This window comes from Pristis pectinata, chromosome 2, assembly GCF_009764475.1.
Source record: "Pristis pectinata isolate sPriPec2 chromosome 2, sPriPec2.1.pri, whole genome shotgun sequence".
NCBI lineage: Eukaryota > Metazoa > Chordata > Chondrichthyes > Rhinopristiformes > Pristidae > Pristis > Pristis pectinata.
In genome coordinates this window covers 143,523,635-143,540,653 of record NC_067406.1, presented here as the reverse complement: position 1 = coordinate 143,540,653, position 17,019 = coordinate 143,523,635, and the positions used below count along the sequence as shown (strand labels likewise).

Below are 17,019 nucleotides of genomic sequence, written 5' to 3'. Positions count from 1 at the left end.
CACCACCTACCACTGACATTCAATGGGATTAACATTGCCAAGTCCCCACCATCAATATCCTGGGGGTCACCATTGTCTAGAAACTCAACTGGACTAACCTGGTCAATACAACAGGTGTAGGGGCAGATCCCACAATGATCTGTGATCCCACAGGGAACCCTCCCCAACAGCACCGTGGGAGCACCTTGACCAGAGGACTGCAGTGCTGCAGGTAAATGGTTCACAACCACCTCCTCGAGGACAATTCAGGGTGGGCAATAGAAGCAACCGAGATTGCCAAACATGAAATAACAGGTGAGGTGAGTGTTTCACCAGTCTTGGTGATGGTGTAGGTATGTTGTCTGACCTTCAGTGTGGTTACGGTGTAGGTATGTTGTCTGACCTTCAGCGTGGTTACGGTGTAGGTATGTTGTCTGACCTTCAGCGTGGTTACGGCGTAGGTATGTTGTCTGACCTTCAGTGTGGTTACGGCGTAGGTATGTTGTCTGACCTTCAGCGTGGTTACGGTGTAGGTATGTTGTCTGACCTTCAGCGTGGTTACGGTGTAGGTATGTTGTCTGACCTTCAGCGTGGTTACGGTGTAGGTATGTTGTCTGACCTTCAGCGTGGTTACGGTGTCGGTATGTTGTCTGACCTTCAGCGTGGTTACGGTGTAGGTATGTTGTCTGACCTTCAGTGTGGTTACGGTGTCGGTATGTTGTCTGACCTTCAGCGTGGTTACGGTGTAGGTATGTTGTCTGACCTTCAGCTTGGTGATGGTGTAGGTAGGTTGTCTGACCTTCAGTGTGGTGGCAAGTACAAAACCAAGTGTGGTTTCAGACAATGCTCAGGGTGTGGGGAGTTTGGTGGTGGGGAAAGGAGGTGGGGGGCAGTTATGATAGGGGCAGAACACTAAGGGAAATAAACCAATGAGTGTGTTCTCATGATAGGTACTGCATGTTCCACCAACCCTCCAGCACACTGCGTGTATGTGAGCCACATATACATGAAGTGGCTGCAGTTAGCAGGCAGGTTCAGAAGTTGACGCCACAGAGTTAACATTACACTGGCGCTGAAAAATCAAACAAATAAGCATAACAGTTTACAGTTGAGCAAAGATCATGGGAACAGGAAAATATGTTTCTGGACAGGAAGTGCACACCCTGCATTGAATGGATTTACAGTATTTCAACAAAATGGGAATTAAATCTGCAAACATTTGCTGATTTTGATTTACCCAATTGTTTGACGGTCTGACTCTTGAAACTCACTGGTTCTTTAGTGAAAAGGCTGCAGCACTGTTGACCCTTACGTTAGGCTCTGGAGACATCTCTTTAGTACAGGGGGATGTCAGAGGTAAGATTTTTACACAGAGGGTGGTGGGTGCGTGGAACACACAGCCACGGCTGCTGGTAGAGGCAGATGCAGCAGGGACATTAGAGACTCTTAGACAGGCACATGGATGATAGAAAAATGGAGAGGCATGTGGGAGGGAATGGTTAGATTGATCTTAGTGTAGGTTAAAAGGTTGGCACAACACTGTGGGCTGAAGGGCCTGTACTGTGCTGTAATGTTCTTTGGAAGCAACTCGCTTTGATCTTTGTGGCAAAAACTTACTCTGTCCTCCTGTTAATGAATCACTGCTTGCATCTCAAGTAACTTACTTTTGACAAGATTAATATAGAACATTACAGAAAACGTCTCTGACTGTCCACTCGATCTATGCCTCTTATCATCTTGTACACCTCTATCAAGTCACCTCTCATCCTCCTCCTCTCAAAAGAGAAAAGCCCGAGCTCACTCAACCTATCCTTACCAGACATGCTCTCCAATCCAGGCAGCATCCTTGTAAATATCCTCTGCACCCTCTCTAAAGCTTCTACATCCTTCCTATAATGAGGTGACCAGAACTGAACACAATACTCCAAGTGTGGTCTAACCAGTGCTATAGAGCTACAACATCACCTCGCGGCTCTTGAACTCAATACCCCAACTAATGAAGGCCAATACTCCATACGCCTTCTTAACAACCCTGTCGACCTGCGTGGCAACCTTGAAGGATCTATGGACATGGACCCCAAGATCCCTCCGTTCCTCCACACTGCTATGAGTCCTGCCATTAGCCTTGTATTCTGCCTTCAAATTCGATTTCCCGAAGTGAATCACTTCACACTTTTCTGGGTTGAGTGGCACGTTAGTTTATTCTTGCTGCAATGTTTCACACTTATGGGATTTTGGAATGTGAATAGGTCTCTGTTGTCGATACTGGATTAACAAGAGATCCTGTGTTTAAAGGTATCCCAGGAGGTGGCGACTACAATATGATAACATTCCAGGTGCAGTTTGAGGGTGAACACCACGAGACCAACTCTTCAACGTAAATCAGGACAGTTCTAATGGTCTGCGGGTGGAGTTGCCTGAGGTGGGCTGGGAAGATGAGCTGAGAGACAGGTCAGGAGATGAACAGAGGCAGATATTCCAACAGCTGGTCCATAGCACTCAGCAGGAAGTTGTCCCAACTAGAAAGAAGGATTCTGTGGTTAACAAGGGAGGTCAGGGATAACGTTAAATTGAAACGTAGGCATGGAAAGTGGGAAGGACTGGCGGTAGGGCAGAGGACTGGGAAGTTTTTGGGATCCGGCAGCAAAGACTACAAGGCTCATGAGGAAGAAACTGATTTTGAGAGACAACACATGTGGAGCTTTAACACCAACGGTGAGAGATCCTATGGATGTATCAATAGGAAGGAGGCGGCGAAGGTGGGTGTGCGACCTCCAGAGAACGAGGCTGGTGAGTTAGTGACAGGAAACAAAGGGATGGCAGATGTGTTGAATCAATGTCTACATCAGTCTTCACCACGGAGACACCAGAGACAGCAGCTGCTGGAATCTGGAGCGACACACAATCTGCTGGAGGAACTCAGTGGGTCGGGCAGCATCTGTGGGGGCAGAAGGATGGCCAACATTTCTGGTTGAGACCCTGCAGCTGGACTGGGAGCGTACAGGGAGGGAATCAGTATAAAGAAGCGACAGGGAAGGGTGAGCCAGGGGCTAAGAACATAAGAAACAGGAGCAGGAGGAGGCATCCGGCCCGTCGAGCCTGCTCCGCCATTCAATAAGATCATGGCTGATCTGGCCGTGGACTCAGATCCACCTACCTGCCTCTTCCCCAGAACCCTTAATTCCCCTACTATGCAAAAATCTATCTGTGTCTTAAATATATTTAATGAGGTAGCCTCTACTGCTTCCCTGGGCAGAGAATTCCACAGTTTCACTGCTCCCTGGGAAAAGCAGTTTCTCCTCATCTCTGTCCTAAATCTATTTCCCCCAAATCTTGAGTCTATGTCCCCTGGTTCTAGTCTCACCTACCAGTGGAAACAACCTTCCTGTCTCAATGTTATCTCTCCCTCTCAGTTTTATGTTTCCATAAGATCCCCTCTCATTCTTCTGAATCCCAGCGAGTATAGTCCCAGGCGACTCAATCTCTCCTCATAGGCTGACCCCCTCATCTCCGGAGTCAACCTGGTGAACCTCCTCTGTACCACCTCCATTGGTTGGTAGGTGACGTGGAACCAGGTGAGGAGGGGGCAACAGGCCAATGGAGCTGGGTGGGGGAAGGGGGTGGAGTTGGAAGACAGCAGCCGGTGGGTGTTGGGTAGAAACAGAGGGAGAAGATGGAGCAGGTGGGGAGGGGAGGGTCCAGGCAGAGGCAGGAGAGAAGGTGATGTGGAGACATAAGAAGCTGCAGATACTGACGTGAGGGAGGGAGATGGAACCGGGTGGGAGAGGGGGACATAACTGGATGACTAGGGGTGGTGGTGGTGCTGGGAGGACCGGGGTGGATCAGAGGGAGAGAGAGAAGGGCACGGGGAGCACAGGTTACCTGAAAGAGGGGAATTCAATGTTCGTACAGTCAGGGTGTCGACTGCCCTGGTGCAGGATGAGGGGCTGGTCCTCCAGTTGGAGTGTTGGACTCACCCTGGCAGTGGAGAAGGCTGAGGACAGATGGATCGGTGTGGGAGTGGGGAGGGCAGTTGAAATGACATCCAGCCAGGAGGTCCGTTTGACCGTTGTGGACAGAATGTAGGTGCTCTGCAAAACAGTCGCCTCGTCTATGCTTGGTCTCACCGACAGAGAGGAGGCCACATCGAGAGCACCGAATGCAGTCGGCAAGGTTGGAGGAGGTGCACATGAATCTCTGCCTGACCTGGAAGGGCAGTTTAGGTCCCTGGATGGTGGTGAGGGAGGAGGTGCGGAGACAACAGTTGCACCTCCTGCGATTGCAGGGGAAAGTGTCAGGGGTTGGGGAGGGGTGGGTGGGGAGGGATGAGTGGACCAGGGAGTCACAGAAAGGGGTCGACAGGGGAAGATGCGGCTGGTGGTGGCATCACATTCATCTGGCAGGAATAACGGAGGAGGATGTGTGGGATGCGGAGGCTGGTGGAGTGAACAGTGAGGAGCAGAGAACCCTTATCTCTGCGCTAAAGTGAATGAGGCTGCAAAAGAGTGAAGTTCAGAAGGACCGAGGTGAAGGAGTCACAGAAAGTTAGCGGGCAGGTCCAAGAGATAGTCAAAAAGGTAAACGTCATGTTGGCCTTTATTGTGAAGGGGGTGGGGTTTAAGAACAGGGAGGTTTAGTTCCAGTTGTATAGGGTGTAGGTGAGGCCACAGCTGGAATACTGCGCACGGTTGTGGTCCCCTTACCTAAAGAAGGATATAGTTACACTGGCAGCAGTCCAAAGGAGAGACACCGGGGTAAACCCTGGGATGAGGGTTGTCCTATCAGGAGAGGCTGGATCTATTCCTTGGAGTTTAGAAGAATGAGGGGTGACCTTATTCAAAGATAAGATCCTAAGGGGCAGGACAGGGGTGATGTTGGGATGTTTTCACTAGTGGGAGAGTCAAGAAGAAGGGGACATAACTACAAGATAAGCCACCAATCATTTAAAGCTGAGGTGTGTAGAAACTTCTCCCCGAGGGTGGTGAATCTCCGAATTCACTGCCCCCCAAGGGAGGTGGAGATCAGGTCACTGGGAGATGGATAAATATCTGAAGGATCAGGGAAACGAGAGCTGTGGGGAACTGGCACAGAACAGGAGCCCAGCATAGATCAGCCATGATCATATTGAATGGCAGGCCAGGCTTGATAGGCTGAGTGGCCTACTCCTGCTCCTATTTTCCTGCCTTCTAATGTACTGTGGCCACTCCTTATCATAATGTACGTTAATGACCTGGGCGGGTGTGCAGGGCACAGAATTTGGAGGCAGAATGAGCCGCAATGGGGACAATGATGGTCTTCGCAGAGATATAGATGGATGTTTTCCTTGGAAATTAGGGTCATCAGAAGACAAAATCTTCAAGAGCCCAGCACTTGTGGACACAGCTGGTCCGGGAGGACTGGAAGAGCTGCCCTGTTCTGGGCCAGGACTAAAGCAAATATAGTCATTCAGCACGAAACAGGCTCAACTCCATGCTGACCTGAAGCAGCCAAGGTATCCAACACGGGATTTAGGCTGGGCATTTACTTCCCTGCAGTGTAAGAGGCAGAGAAGTGATGAGAGGCATAGATAAGGTGAACGGTCACAAGTCTTTTCACCAGGGTAGGGGAGTCTAAAACTACAGGGCACAGGTTTAAGGTGAGAGGGTAAAGATTTAAAGGGGATTTCTGGGGCAAGTTTTTCATACAGGTGGGTGGTGGGTGTGTGGAACGAGCTGCCGGGGAAGTGGTAGAGGTGGGTACAATTCAATGTTTAAAACACATTTGGACGGATGATGGTACTGTTGGTTACAAAGGCAGGAGACAACATGAAGTGTTAATCTCAAACATTAAGAAGGATCTAAGTGGATGCTGGAAATCTGAAATGAAACCAGAGACAGCTGAAAACACTCAGCAGGTCAAGCAGCATCTGTGGAGACAGAAAAACAGAGTTATTATCTCAGGTTGATGACCCTTCACCACAACTAAGAGGAAAAAGACTTGTGTTTCTGCAGCATCTTCCATAACCATATAACATCCCACAGCACCAGCAGCCAGTGAAACACACTCGAACACGCTTGGCTTTGTGTGGGGCAGGTCCTGCCTTACAAACTTGATTGAGTTTTTTGAGGAGGTGACAAAGGTGCTTGAGGGAAAAGCAGTGGATGTTTTTATTTTAAGATTCTTCCCGGGCTCGACACGGCAGATGCAGGGAAGGTGCTGTGGTACCTAGAACCTCGTTTCTCAGTTGTTGGTCAATCCAAAGAGAAATGAGAATAATCTTCTTCATGTAGAAGGGAGTGAATCCTTGAAATTGTCCAACCATGAGGGCTGTGGAGCTCTGTCGCTGAGTATATTTGAGACAGATTGATAGATTTTTGAACTATTAAGGGACATGGAGATAGTGCAGGAAAGTGAAAGGTATAAGCTGTGACCTCACTGAATGGTGAAGCAGGTACAATGGACCAAGTGGTCTACTCATTTATTACAGCAGTGCAGAGGGAGGCCATTCAGTCCAATGGATGAGTGCCCGCTCCCAGCAGAGAATCCCACCCATCCTATTCACCTCCCCCTTTCCCCTGTACCCTTGCAACTCATTCTCTCTCCCACATGCCCCATCAACTCCCCCTTGATTCTTTTGTCACTTACCTACACTGGGGTTAACTTACAGTGACTGATTAACCCGGCCCATCATATCTCTGGGACGTGGGAGGAAACTGGAGCAACCGGAGAGAACCACAAGGTCACAGGGAGAATGTGCAGACTCCACACACAGACAGCAGCGGACATCTCCAATACAGGTCTCTGTGGAGCTGGTGTACCGCTGTGCCGTGCCCACTTCTAGTTCTTATGTTCTAGAAAGAAATGTTGGCCAAGAAATGAAGAATTTACCTTTGAGACTGAGGCATTGCATTTACCTGAGCGAGCAGGCAGGGTTGTGGTTAAATATCCCATCATCTCAATGTAGGTAAATGTAGAAATGATAAACAGGAAATGCTGGAAACATTCAGCGGGTCAGGCTGCAACTGTGGAGAGACAAACTGTTACTGTTTCAGGTCTGGGATTCTGCTCTGATGAAAAGTCCCAGACCTGAAACTTTAACTGGTTCTCCCCCCTCAGACGCTGCCTAATCTGCTGAGTGTTTCTGGCACTTTCTGTTTCTTCCTCACATTTCCAGCATCCGCAGAGTTTTGATTTTCATTATGTGAAGCCATCCACAATGAACCAAAAAATATAGTGTACTTTCTAAACTGCAAAACATTAGAAGCTGCAGAGCTGCATAGAGACAGGTTTGGTGAAATATTACGGATATGTCCTGAAAATAATCAAAACGATTAATGAAATGCTGGCCTGTATCCAGAGCACCGGAGAATGAGGTGGGAGAAGCAACATATACGTGTTGCCCTCACCGACTGCACTGGGTTCAGACATAACACTTTACAAAGTATCTATGGGCATGGGAACTCAGAACAGACTAACTGGCATGGTATGTGCGTTCCAAAGGGTCCGATACAAGGAGGGATTACAAAAGCTAGGCTGTATTGGCACAAAGTTAGGGACTTAAGAGGGTTGAGGGGAACAGCTGGGGAAGGGAGGAAGTGTCTCTGTGAGCTGGGAGGCAGGTCAGGGGTCACAGCCTGTCAACGGGAGCCAAGTGTGTGCAACAGGAGGTCGAAATGTGGAACATTGATTGGCAAACACCAATTGATCCACAGTTGATTGTTACTGTGAGTGCTGCAGATAAGGATCTGCAACCACGTTCATCCAGAAGCGCTGAGTCAATGATCCACCTCCATTCCTCCAGGGATCCCCACTGTGATCAAAGCCGGTCGTTAGAAAATTCCATCACCTCCATGTGATATTAAGAAACAGCTGAGAGCGGTGGATACACCAAGGCTGAGGGACCGACCACATCCCAGCTGTAGTTCTGAAGACCCGCACTCCAGAACTGGCCATGCCTCTAGCCAAGCTGTTCCAGTACAGTTCCAACACTGACATCTACCTGACAATATGGAGGGTCACACAGGTATAGCCTGGTCACTAAAAGCAGGGCAAATCCAATCTGGCTGATTACTGCCCAATCACTCTCCTCCCAATCACCAGCAGAGTGAGGGAAGGACCAAAAGTTGCCTTCAGCATGAGTGACCTTGACCGAGTGTGGTATCAGGAAGCCCTGATAAAACTAGGCAATGGCCACCAATGGGAAAACACATCAGTGGCTGGACGTACCCAAGGCAGAAGTGTTTGTTGACAGTCAATCACCCCAGCCCCAGGACATCACTGCAGGAGTTCCTCAGGGCAGTGTCCTGGGCCCAACCATCTTCGGCTGCTTCATCCATGACCTTCCTTCCATCAGAAGGTCATTTGCTGGTGTTGGCACAATGTTAAACTCCACTTACAATTCCTCAGCAGGTGCCATGCCTGCATGCAGCAAGACTGGGATAAGATCCAGGCAAATGTGGCCAATGCCAATCCCACTGCAGAAGTGACAGGCAATGATCACCTCCCGCAAGAGAGAGTTGAATCATCTCCCCTGGACACCCAGTGGCATTGCCATCAGAGAGTCAGCCACCAGCAACATCCTGGGGAATCACCACTGATCACAAACTGAACTGGACCAGCCACACAACTACCTTGGCTACAAGAGGTCAGAGGGTGGTTGTCCTGTGGTGAGTGACTCACCTCCTGCCAACTCAAGACCTGTCCACCGTCTGCAGGGCCAAGTCAGATGGAGGGCTCGCCATCTGCCTGCAGATCCAACCATGCTAAATGCCATCAGTTAGGCGGTGCAGTCAGCAGCCCCTCCACCGCCGCGTCCTGTGGATCATCAAACCTCACCTCATCCGCCGTTAGATCCCAGGAGCTGCGCCGGTCCCCCCGGGGCGGTCCCTCTCCCCCCCGCCCGTCTCTCTGCCTGGGCCGATCTCACCCCGGGACGGTCTCTCTCCCCGGGACAACCCCCCCCGGGCCGGTCTACCCCACCACCCCGGGCCGCTCTACCCCCCCCATCCCACCCCACCCCGGGCCGCTCTCCCCCCTCCCCCCACCCCGGGCCGCTCTCCCCCCCACCCCACCAACCCTGAGCCTCTCTACCCCCCTCCCCCCACCCCGGGCCGCTCTCCCCCCTCCCCGGGCCGCTCTCCCCCCCACCCCACCAACCCTGAGCCTCTCTACCCCCCTCCCCCCACCCCGGGCCGCTCCCCCCAGGGACAGTCGCTCCTATTGACCCGCTGCCAACCTCGCCTCTCTCACGGCCAATCGGAGGAGAGGGCGGGGCAGAATACTCCACTGTGATTGGCTGAAGCCTGTAAAAAGGCTGAGCCAGTCGCTGCGCTGCGTTGGTTCTATCTCAGGGCAGTCGGCGAATGGGGCGGAGCCTAGGGACGAGCGGGCGCTGTGATTGGTCAGTCACCTGTATCCATTCGTTGTAGCCTCTGCGTGTTGCAGCTTAGACGGTTGTGGAACCGGGAACGTGGGAGAGAGGGAGGGAGAGAGAGAGAGCGGGGGAGAGAGAGGAGGGAGAGAGAGAGGGAGGGAGAGAGGGAGGGAGAGAGGGGGAGAGGAGGGAGAGAGGGGGAGAGGAGGGAGAGAGGGGGAGAGGAGGGAGAGAGGGGGAGAGAGGGGGGAGAGAGTGGGAGAGGAGGGAGAGAGGGGCGGAGAGAGTGGGGAGAGAGGCAGAGAGAGGGGGAGAGAGAGAGAGGGGGAGAGAGAGAGAGGGGGAGAGAGAGGGAGAGAGAGTGTAATGCTGGGAGTGACAGGGGTTGAGGGACAGTGACTGAGAGGGGAGAGGGGAGAGGGAAGGGGAGGGTGTGAGGGGAGGGGAGGGGATGGGTGGGGGGAGGGTGTGAGGGGAGGGGATGGGTGGGGGAGGGTGTGAGTGATAGGAGAAGAGCGACAGTGGGTGAGAAAGGGTGAGTGTGTGAGAGTGACAGTGAGGGAGTGGGGAGGGGCGGTGAGGGGGTGAGAGAGGGAGGGGTGGTAGTGGACGGGAGTGAGGAGGGGGTGAGTGGGGGTAGAGGAGTGAGTGAGAGTGCAGGGGGGGGTAGGAGGGGGAGGGGGTGAGTGGCCGCGGGCGGGGTCGGCTGGGGATGGTCCGGGGCGCTGCGGCGCGGGTGGAGCCGCTTTGAGTTCGCTGCCCGGCGGCGGTCGGGCTCCCGGAGACCGGGATGGTGGCGGGCGGCAGGCGGAGGGCTGCGGTCCGCGGAGCTCCGGGTGAGTGAAGGAGCCGCGGGCCCCGGTCCCCCACTGACCAGCGGAGGGGGTGGGGTGGGGAATGACCCCTGGGCCGGAGGGGCAGACTGTCCCTTCCCTCACGCCCGACCCGCGACAGCCCCAGACCTCCCTCCCGCATCACCTGGAGCCTCGTCATTCCCTCCTTTCCCCATCACCCCCTCCCACCCCCACCCCCACCTGAACCCCATCCTGTCACTGAGACCCTGGACACCCCTGAACCCTTCCCTGTCTCTCCAAACTCCGTACCCACACTAACCCATCACCTCACTCTGCCCACCAGCAACACCCCTCCTCCCCACCCTCAAGTTCACTCCCTGTCGCCACACACCCAGCCTAACCCACCCCATTTCCCCACCAACCCAAATCCCCATTGGTGCTAACCTCAAATCCCTATAGCCCCCAAATGTCCCCACCCCCACCATTCCCTGTAGGCTCAAACCCAGTCACCCCTCTCCTGACAACCCACCCCACCCCTTCACCCCTTCTGCAGTGCCCCCTCTTACACCCCCATACCATGTCACCCTGCCCCCTTACCCCTGCTCCCGCACAGTTTGTCCACAGCCGACCCCTCTCACCCACTTCCTGTGGCCCTCCTGTGTGCCCAGAGGGGCACTGGCCGGGCTGGGGTGGTGAACGTTGTCTGGGCTCCTCACCTCCTGCTGGCCTCAGCTTCTGCTTTATGTTTTGCTAAAGCCGGTGAAACTTGCTATCTGTATCGCTGGCTCTTCTGGTGACTTATCCCAACAGCTCGATGCCTGTGGGAAGTGGTGAGACAGGTACAATAACAACATTTAAAAAGTCCATGGATTGGAAACGTTTAGAGGGATAGGGGCCAAACGTGGGCAAATGAGACTGGCCTAGACAGGAATCTTGGTCGACACAGACCAGTTGGGCCGAAGGGCCTGTTTCCATACTGTATTATGTAACAGTCTGCAACAGTCGGACTCCCTCGGGGTGACTCACCCCAACAGTCGGACTCCCTCGGAGTGACTCACCCCAACAGTCAGACTCCCTCGGGGTGACACCCCAACTGTCAAACTCCCTCGGGGTGACACCCCAACCGTCGGACTCCCTCAGGGTGACTCACCCCAACAGTCAGACTCCCTCAGGGTGACTCTCCCCAACAGTCAGACTCCCTTGGGATGACCCACCCCAACAGTCAGACTCCCTCAGGGTGACTCTCCCCAACAGTTGGACTCCCTTGGGGTGACGCACCCCAACAGTCGGACACCCTGTGACTCATTGCGGCAAGAACGATTGGAAGTGGGTGTGGGACAGGTGAAGCATCCTGGTTAGACACCGGGTCTTGGCTCTGTGGTGATCCCGTCACTGAGGCTCGTGCCTTGTATGTCGTCATGAAGCCAACGTTTGGTGGAGGCGTTTCCGTGGACAGCTGAATTTGAGGAAAGTGTTCTACAGCTTCCCTGCCACGCCAGTCAATGAAGGGACAAAGGGCCAGGTGCAGTGTTTGGTCCCACAGTGAAGACCACATCCCCTGTGCCCCTGATGGACAGAATCCACACTGGGGCTCAGGGAGCAGCTGTGTGGTCACTGGGAGCAGGGGGATGCAGAGCCCCCTGACGATGACTATCCTTGTGACAGACAGTAGGAGACCCCTCATTAGCTGCCACTTTCCGGAAGGTAGCGGAGGTTCCTGGCAGTTCCTTCTGTGCCCGGATGTGGACAATGCATGGGACTGAATGTCCCTCCCCACTGGGGTGACCAGTGTGGGTGAGCTGGTTCACTGGGGAAGGGGTGACCAGTGTGGGTGAGGTGGGGGCACTGGGGAAGGGGTGACCAGTGTGGGTGAGGTGGGGGCACTGGGGAAGGGGTGACTAGTGTGGGTGAGGTGGTTCACTGGGGAAGGGGTGACCAGTGTGGGTGTGGGGGCACTGGGGAAGGGGTGACCAGTGTGGGTGAGGTGGGGGCACTGGGGAAGGGGTGACCAGTGTGGGTGAGGTGGGGGCACTGGGGAAGGGGTGACCAGTGTGAGTGAGGTGGTTCACTGGGGAAGGGGTGACCAGTGTGGGTGAGGTGGGGGCACTGGGGAAGGGGTGACCAGTGTGGGTGAGGTGGTTCACTGGGGAAGGGGTGACTAGTGTGGGTGAGGTGGGGGCACTGGGGAAGGGGTGACTAGTGTGGGTGAGGTGGTTCACTGGGGAAGGGGTGACCAGTGTGGGTGAGGTAGGGGCACTGGGGGTGACCAGTGTGTGTGAGGTGGAGGCACTGGGGAAGGTGTGACCAGTGTGGTTGAGGTGGGGGCTCTGGGGAAGGTGTGACCAGTGTGGTTGAGGTGGGGGCACTGGGGAGGGGTTGACCAGTGTGGGTGAGGTGGTTCTCTGGGGAAGGGGTGACCAGTGTGGGTGAGGTGGGGTCACTGGGGAAGGGGTGACCAGTGTGGGTGAGGTGGGGGCACTGGGGAAGGGGTGACCAGTGGGGGTGAGATGGGGGCACTGGGGAAGGTGTGACCAGTGTGGGTGAGGTGGGGGCTCTGGGGAAGGTGTGACCAGTGTGGGTGAGGTAGGGGTACTGGGGAAGGGGTGACCAGTGTGGGTGAGGTGGGGGCACTGGGGGTGACCAGTGTGTGTGAGGTGGAGGCACTGGGGAAGGTGTGACCAGTGTGGTTGAGGTGGGGGCACTGGGGAGGGGTTGACCAGTGTGGGTGAGGTGGTTCTCTGGGGAAGGGGTGACCAGTGTGGGTGAGGTGGGGTCACTGGGGAAGGGGTGAGCAGTGGGGGTGAGATGGGGGCACTGGGGAAGGTGTGACCAGTGTGGGTGAGGTGGGGGCACTGGGGAAGGGGTGACCAGTGTGGGTGAGGTGGTTCACTGGGGAAGGGGTGACCAGTGTGGGTGAGGTGAGGGCACTGAGGAAGGGGTGACCAGTGTGGGTGAGGTGGGGGCTCTGGGGAAGGGGTGACCAGTGTGGGTGAGGTGAGGGCACTGGGGAAGGGGTGACCAGTGGGGGTGAGATGGGGGCACTGGGGAAGGTGTGACCAGTGTGGAGGCACTGGGGAAGGGGTGACCAGTGTGGGTGAGGTGGGGGCACTGAGGAAGGGGTGACCAGTGTGGGTGAGGTGGGGGCTCTGGGGAAGGGGTGACCAGTGTGGGTGAGGTGGGGGCTCTGGGGAAGCGGTGACCAGTGTGGGTGAGGTGGGGGCACCGGGGAAGGGGTGACCAGTGTGGGTGAGGTGGTTCACTGGGGAAGGGGTGACCAGTGTGGGTGAGGTGGGGACACTGGGGAAGGGGAGCTTCGGTTGAGAGTGAACATAGAACACTGCAGCACAGTACAGGCCCTTCAGCCCACAATGTTGTGCTGACATTTTATCCTGCTCTAAGATCTATCTAACCCTTCCCTCCCACATACCCCCCTATTTTTCTTGAAACACTGGACGTTTTGTGGGCCTGGGTGATGTAACGTTGGGAAGATGTGCATTTCTGGAGAAGATGTACAAAGTACTCCTGCCTTCAGTGCTTGGGGAAGTGAAGGCGATGGTGTAATGTGGCAGATATGGTGACTCATTTCTGCACAGAGCAGCAATTAAGTGAGTGGCTGAGTGATATGTTTGAGGTACGAGCTTATCCCAACTGACCAGGCAGAACGTCCCTCCTGTATCTTTGAATAATGTTTAATTTCTCACACCTGCCTGAGAGGTGACTGGACCTCAGCTCATCATCTCACTGGAAGACACACCTCTGACACTGCTCCAACGGTGCTGCTCCCTGTCACCGCTGCTTCGGAGTCCGGGTACAGATTGTTTGGGGCTTTCATCTTTTCCAACCATCAGGAATCTAAAAGCAGAAAACTGCTAGATGCTGTGATCCGAACTAAAATACACTAACGCTGGAAATAGTGACAATGTTCGACGGCATCAGTGGACATGAGAACAGAGTTAACGTCTCAGATGGAGGATGGTTCAGGCCAATGAAACATCACTGACCTGAAGCGTTAGCCCTGTCTCTCTCTCCACAGACACTGCCTGACCAACTGACTGTTTTCATTTCAGCATGTGCACTTTCTAGATTTTTCACTGTGGCCGATATGACCCATGTCTCTGGGATTTATTTTAACACACACATTTTCACCTTTTTCTGCAGAGCTGAAGTGTTGGGATGATGAGCCAGATGATAATGCTGTAAACGAGGAAGAACAAAGATGCCAGTACTTGGCCAAGCTCCTTGAGAACTGTCTGTCCAGAGCTAAAAAGACTAAGTTACATTGCTCCGAAGTTCTGGTTCCTGAAAGACTGATCAGCAAGATAGCCAGGGACATTGTCTGCCTTGCCTCCAGCGAGCCGTGCGGTCTGCGTGGATCCATCGTCTATGTGATGGTGGAGATTGAGAGCGTGTGTAGAAAGTTGGATCGCATCGTTTATGACTCCACTGTTGTCCCAACTTTTGAATTGACTTTGATTCTCAAGGAGGATGGCAGCATATGGCCTGGTCTCCGAGATTTCTTTTTCATTGGTACCTGTTTTACCCCTGGGTTCAGGCAAGCACTGAAACTTAGTCCTGGGTTTTGCTTGATAAAGAAGAAACTCTATTCGTCATCTTCAGCTGGGACTGTGATTGAATGTTAAACCTGGTCTAACACTGAGTGGCAGCTGTAACCCACCATCGTCAGCCCCTCACTCTAGTAATGCAATGTCAGTGTTGCCTGCTCAGCTAGAAGAGCCAGCCTTGCCCACTTTCTGTTGTGTGCCTTGGTTGTCAGTTGCTGGCCAGCCACTGGCTTTGAAGTTAAAGAACCAACCAGTTAGAGATAATGGTTGATCTCTCCCTGGATGGACAGATTATAACCAGATTCAGTGAAAACTCTAATCTGAGGTGGTAATCATGTGGGGAGGAGAAGGCCGGTGTGTCTTGGTGACAGACAGATACTCTTCGGGATATCGGGAGAATTTGCTGCTGATGTTATGTGGGATTGTTACACCTGAACCCCAGGGTCCTGGTTCAGTAACCCCACCCACCTCTCTTCCCCCCCCGGTATAGCTTCAACAATTCAAGCTTGTGTTAATGTTGCCCTAAAGGAAGCGGCTTGGGTTGAGCTACCAGAGATGTGAGCCCATTGCTCCCGGCACTGACCAGGCAGGCAGCGTTGGGGACCAGACTATCTGCACTGAAAAGTCAAAAATAAAACGCCCATGCTAGAAATCTGAAACAGAGAACATTGGAAACTCTCACAGATGATGTCTGACCCGCTAAATGTTTCTAGCATTTTCTCTTTTGAAAAGCTCGTGTCTGGCTCTGCAATCTCGGTTTAAACTTACTTCCTTCTGTATGGATTAATTCCTGGATCTCTGACTTGTCTTTCCTGGGAGTTTTCAGTAAAGCAGCCGGTTCATTTTCACATGTAAAGCCAGGTGCTGTGGTCACTCTGTGCTGGGTGTGGATGTAATACATTGAAAACGGAAGGCGTTGCTGTCCGAGTCGTGGCCTGCTGCCTACAAACCGCATGTGATTAATGCTCCGAGTTTTGGGCTGATCGATGCATGGGGCGGGGTGTCGGCTGGGGCAGTGTGGGGGGTGGGGTGGGGTTTCAGTTGTCTGATTGTCACTTACCTTTGTAGTGGTGGACACGCTGCTGATCTGGTGTTGGAGTTTTGATGACTGGCACCTTCTAACTTCTGATACTGGACTCAAGGACCGATGGCTCTGAGCACATACTTTGCTCTGCATGCTGTGCTCAGCAAAGCAAAATGTTCCTTTCAAAGGAAGCCTTGGACAATAAATCAGATTTTTATAGCCTGATGCCTTTCAATTCAAAGAGTTAAAATAAATTAACTCCAAGATAGACTGCAGCACCATCACACGACGGACACAGGTGCCAGAAATGCCCTGAGATAGAATAGGAATACAAGGAAACCTTTCCAAACTTCTCCAAGCCAGGTAACTGTGGAGGGTTCCTGAAAAATCAGGGTGCAGGCATGCTGGGTTGACTCAGCAATCGTCACATGTTTAAACATAACCAAAGAAGAAATTCATTACTTGTTGAAGACTTTGTCGTCTATGTTCAGAAAACACTTTAAATGGGATCGAGTTCACATTAGACCAGAACTGTTCCCATGTTCACTCCCACCTCGGGAGATGTGGAGAGATTTACAAGGTGGCGAGGTGGGGGTTGTTTCCTCTGGAATAGAGGAGATGGATCTGAGGTATAAACAGATGGAGGGAGGAGGTAGTGGGTGGGGAGGGGCAGATCAGGGTTGGGTGGGGGCTGATCAGACGGAGAGGGGGCAGCTAGGTGGGGAGGGAGCAGATCAGGGTTGGGGAGGGGACAGAGAGGGGGTGGGGAGGAGGCAGAGAGAGTGGGAGGGAGCAGAGGGGTTGGCGATGGGACAGAGCCGGGTTGGGGAGGGGCAGAGACGGGTTGGGGAGGGGCAGACAGGGTGGGGAGGGGGGCAGAGAGGGGATAAGGAGCGGCAGATGGGGTGGAGTGGGGAGGGAGCAGAGAGGGGTTGGGGAGGGCACGAGGTTGGGGAGGGGTTGGGGAAGGGGCAGAGAGGGGTTGGGGAAGGGGCAGATCAGGGTGGGGAGGAGGCAGAGGGTTGGGGAGGGAGCAGATCAGGATTGGGGAAAGAGTAGAACAGGGTTGGGAGGGGCAGGGAGGGTGGGGAGGGAGCTGAGAGGGGTTGGGGAGGGAGCAGATCAGGATTGGAGAGGGGCAGACGGAGGGGGCAGAGGAGTTGGGGATGGGGCAAGGAAGGGTTGGGGAGGGGGCAGAGGAGGTGGGGAGGGGGCAGAGAGGGGTTGGGGAGGGGCAGACAGGGTGCAGAGGGAGCAGAGAGGAGCTGGGGAGGGGACAGGGGGTGGGGAGGGGCAGAGAGTGGTTGT

General features: G+C 53.8%; 1 protein-coding gene across 1 annotated transcript; it reads left to right on the top strand.

The window, feature by feature from the left end:
- The first annotated feature begins 9,991 nt into the window (after nt 1–9,991).
- Nucleotides 9,992–16,125, top strand: LOC127584590 (DNA damage-inducible transcript 4-like protein). Its single transcript, XM_052041366.1, has 2 exons — nt 9,992–10,167; nt 14,284–16,125. The coding sequence occupies exons 1-2, from the start codon at nt 10,122–10,124 to the stop codon at nt 14,763–14,765; spliced, it is 528 nt and encodes a 175-aa protein (XP_051897326.1). The 5' UTR covers nt 9,992–10,121; the 3' UTR covers nt 14,766–16,125.
- The last annotated feature ends 894 nt before the right edge of the window (nt 16,126–17,019 follow it).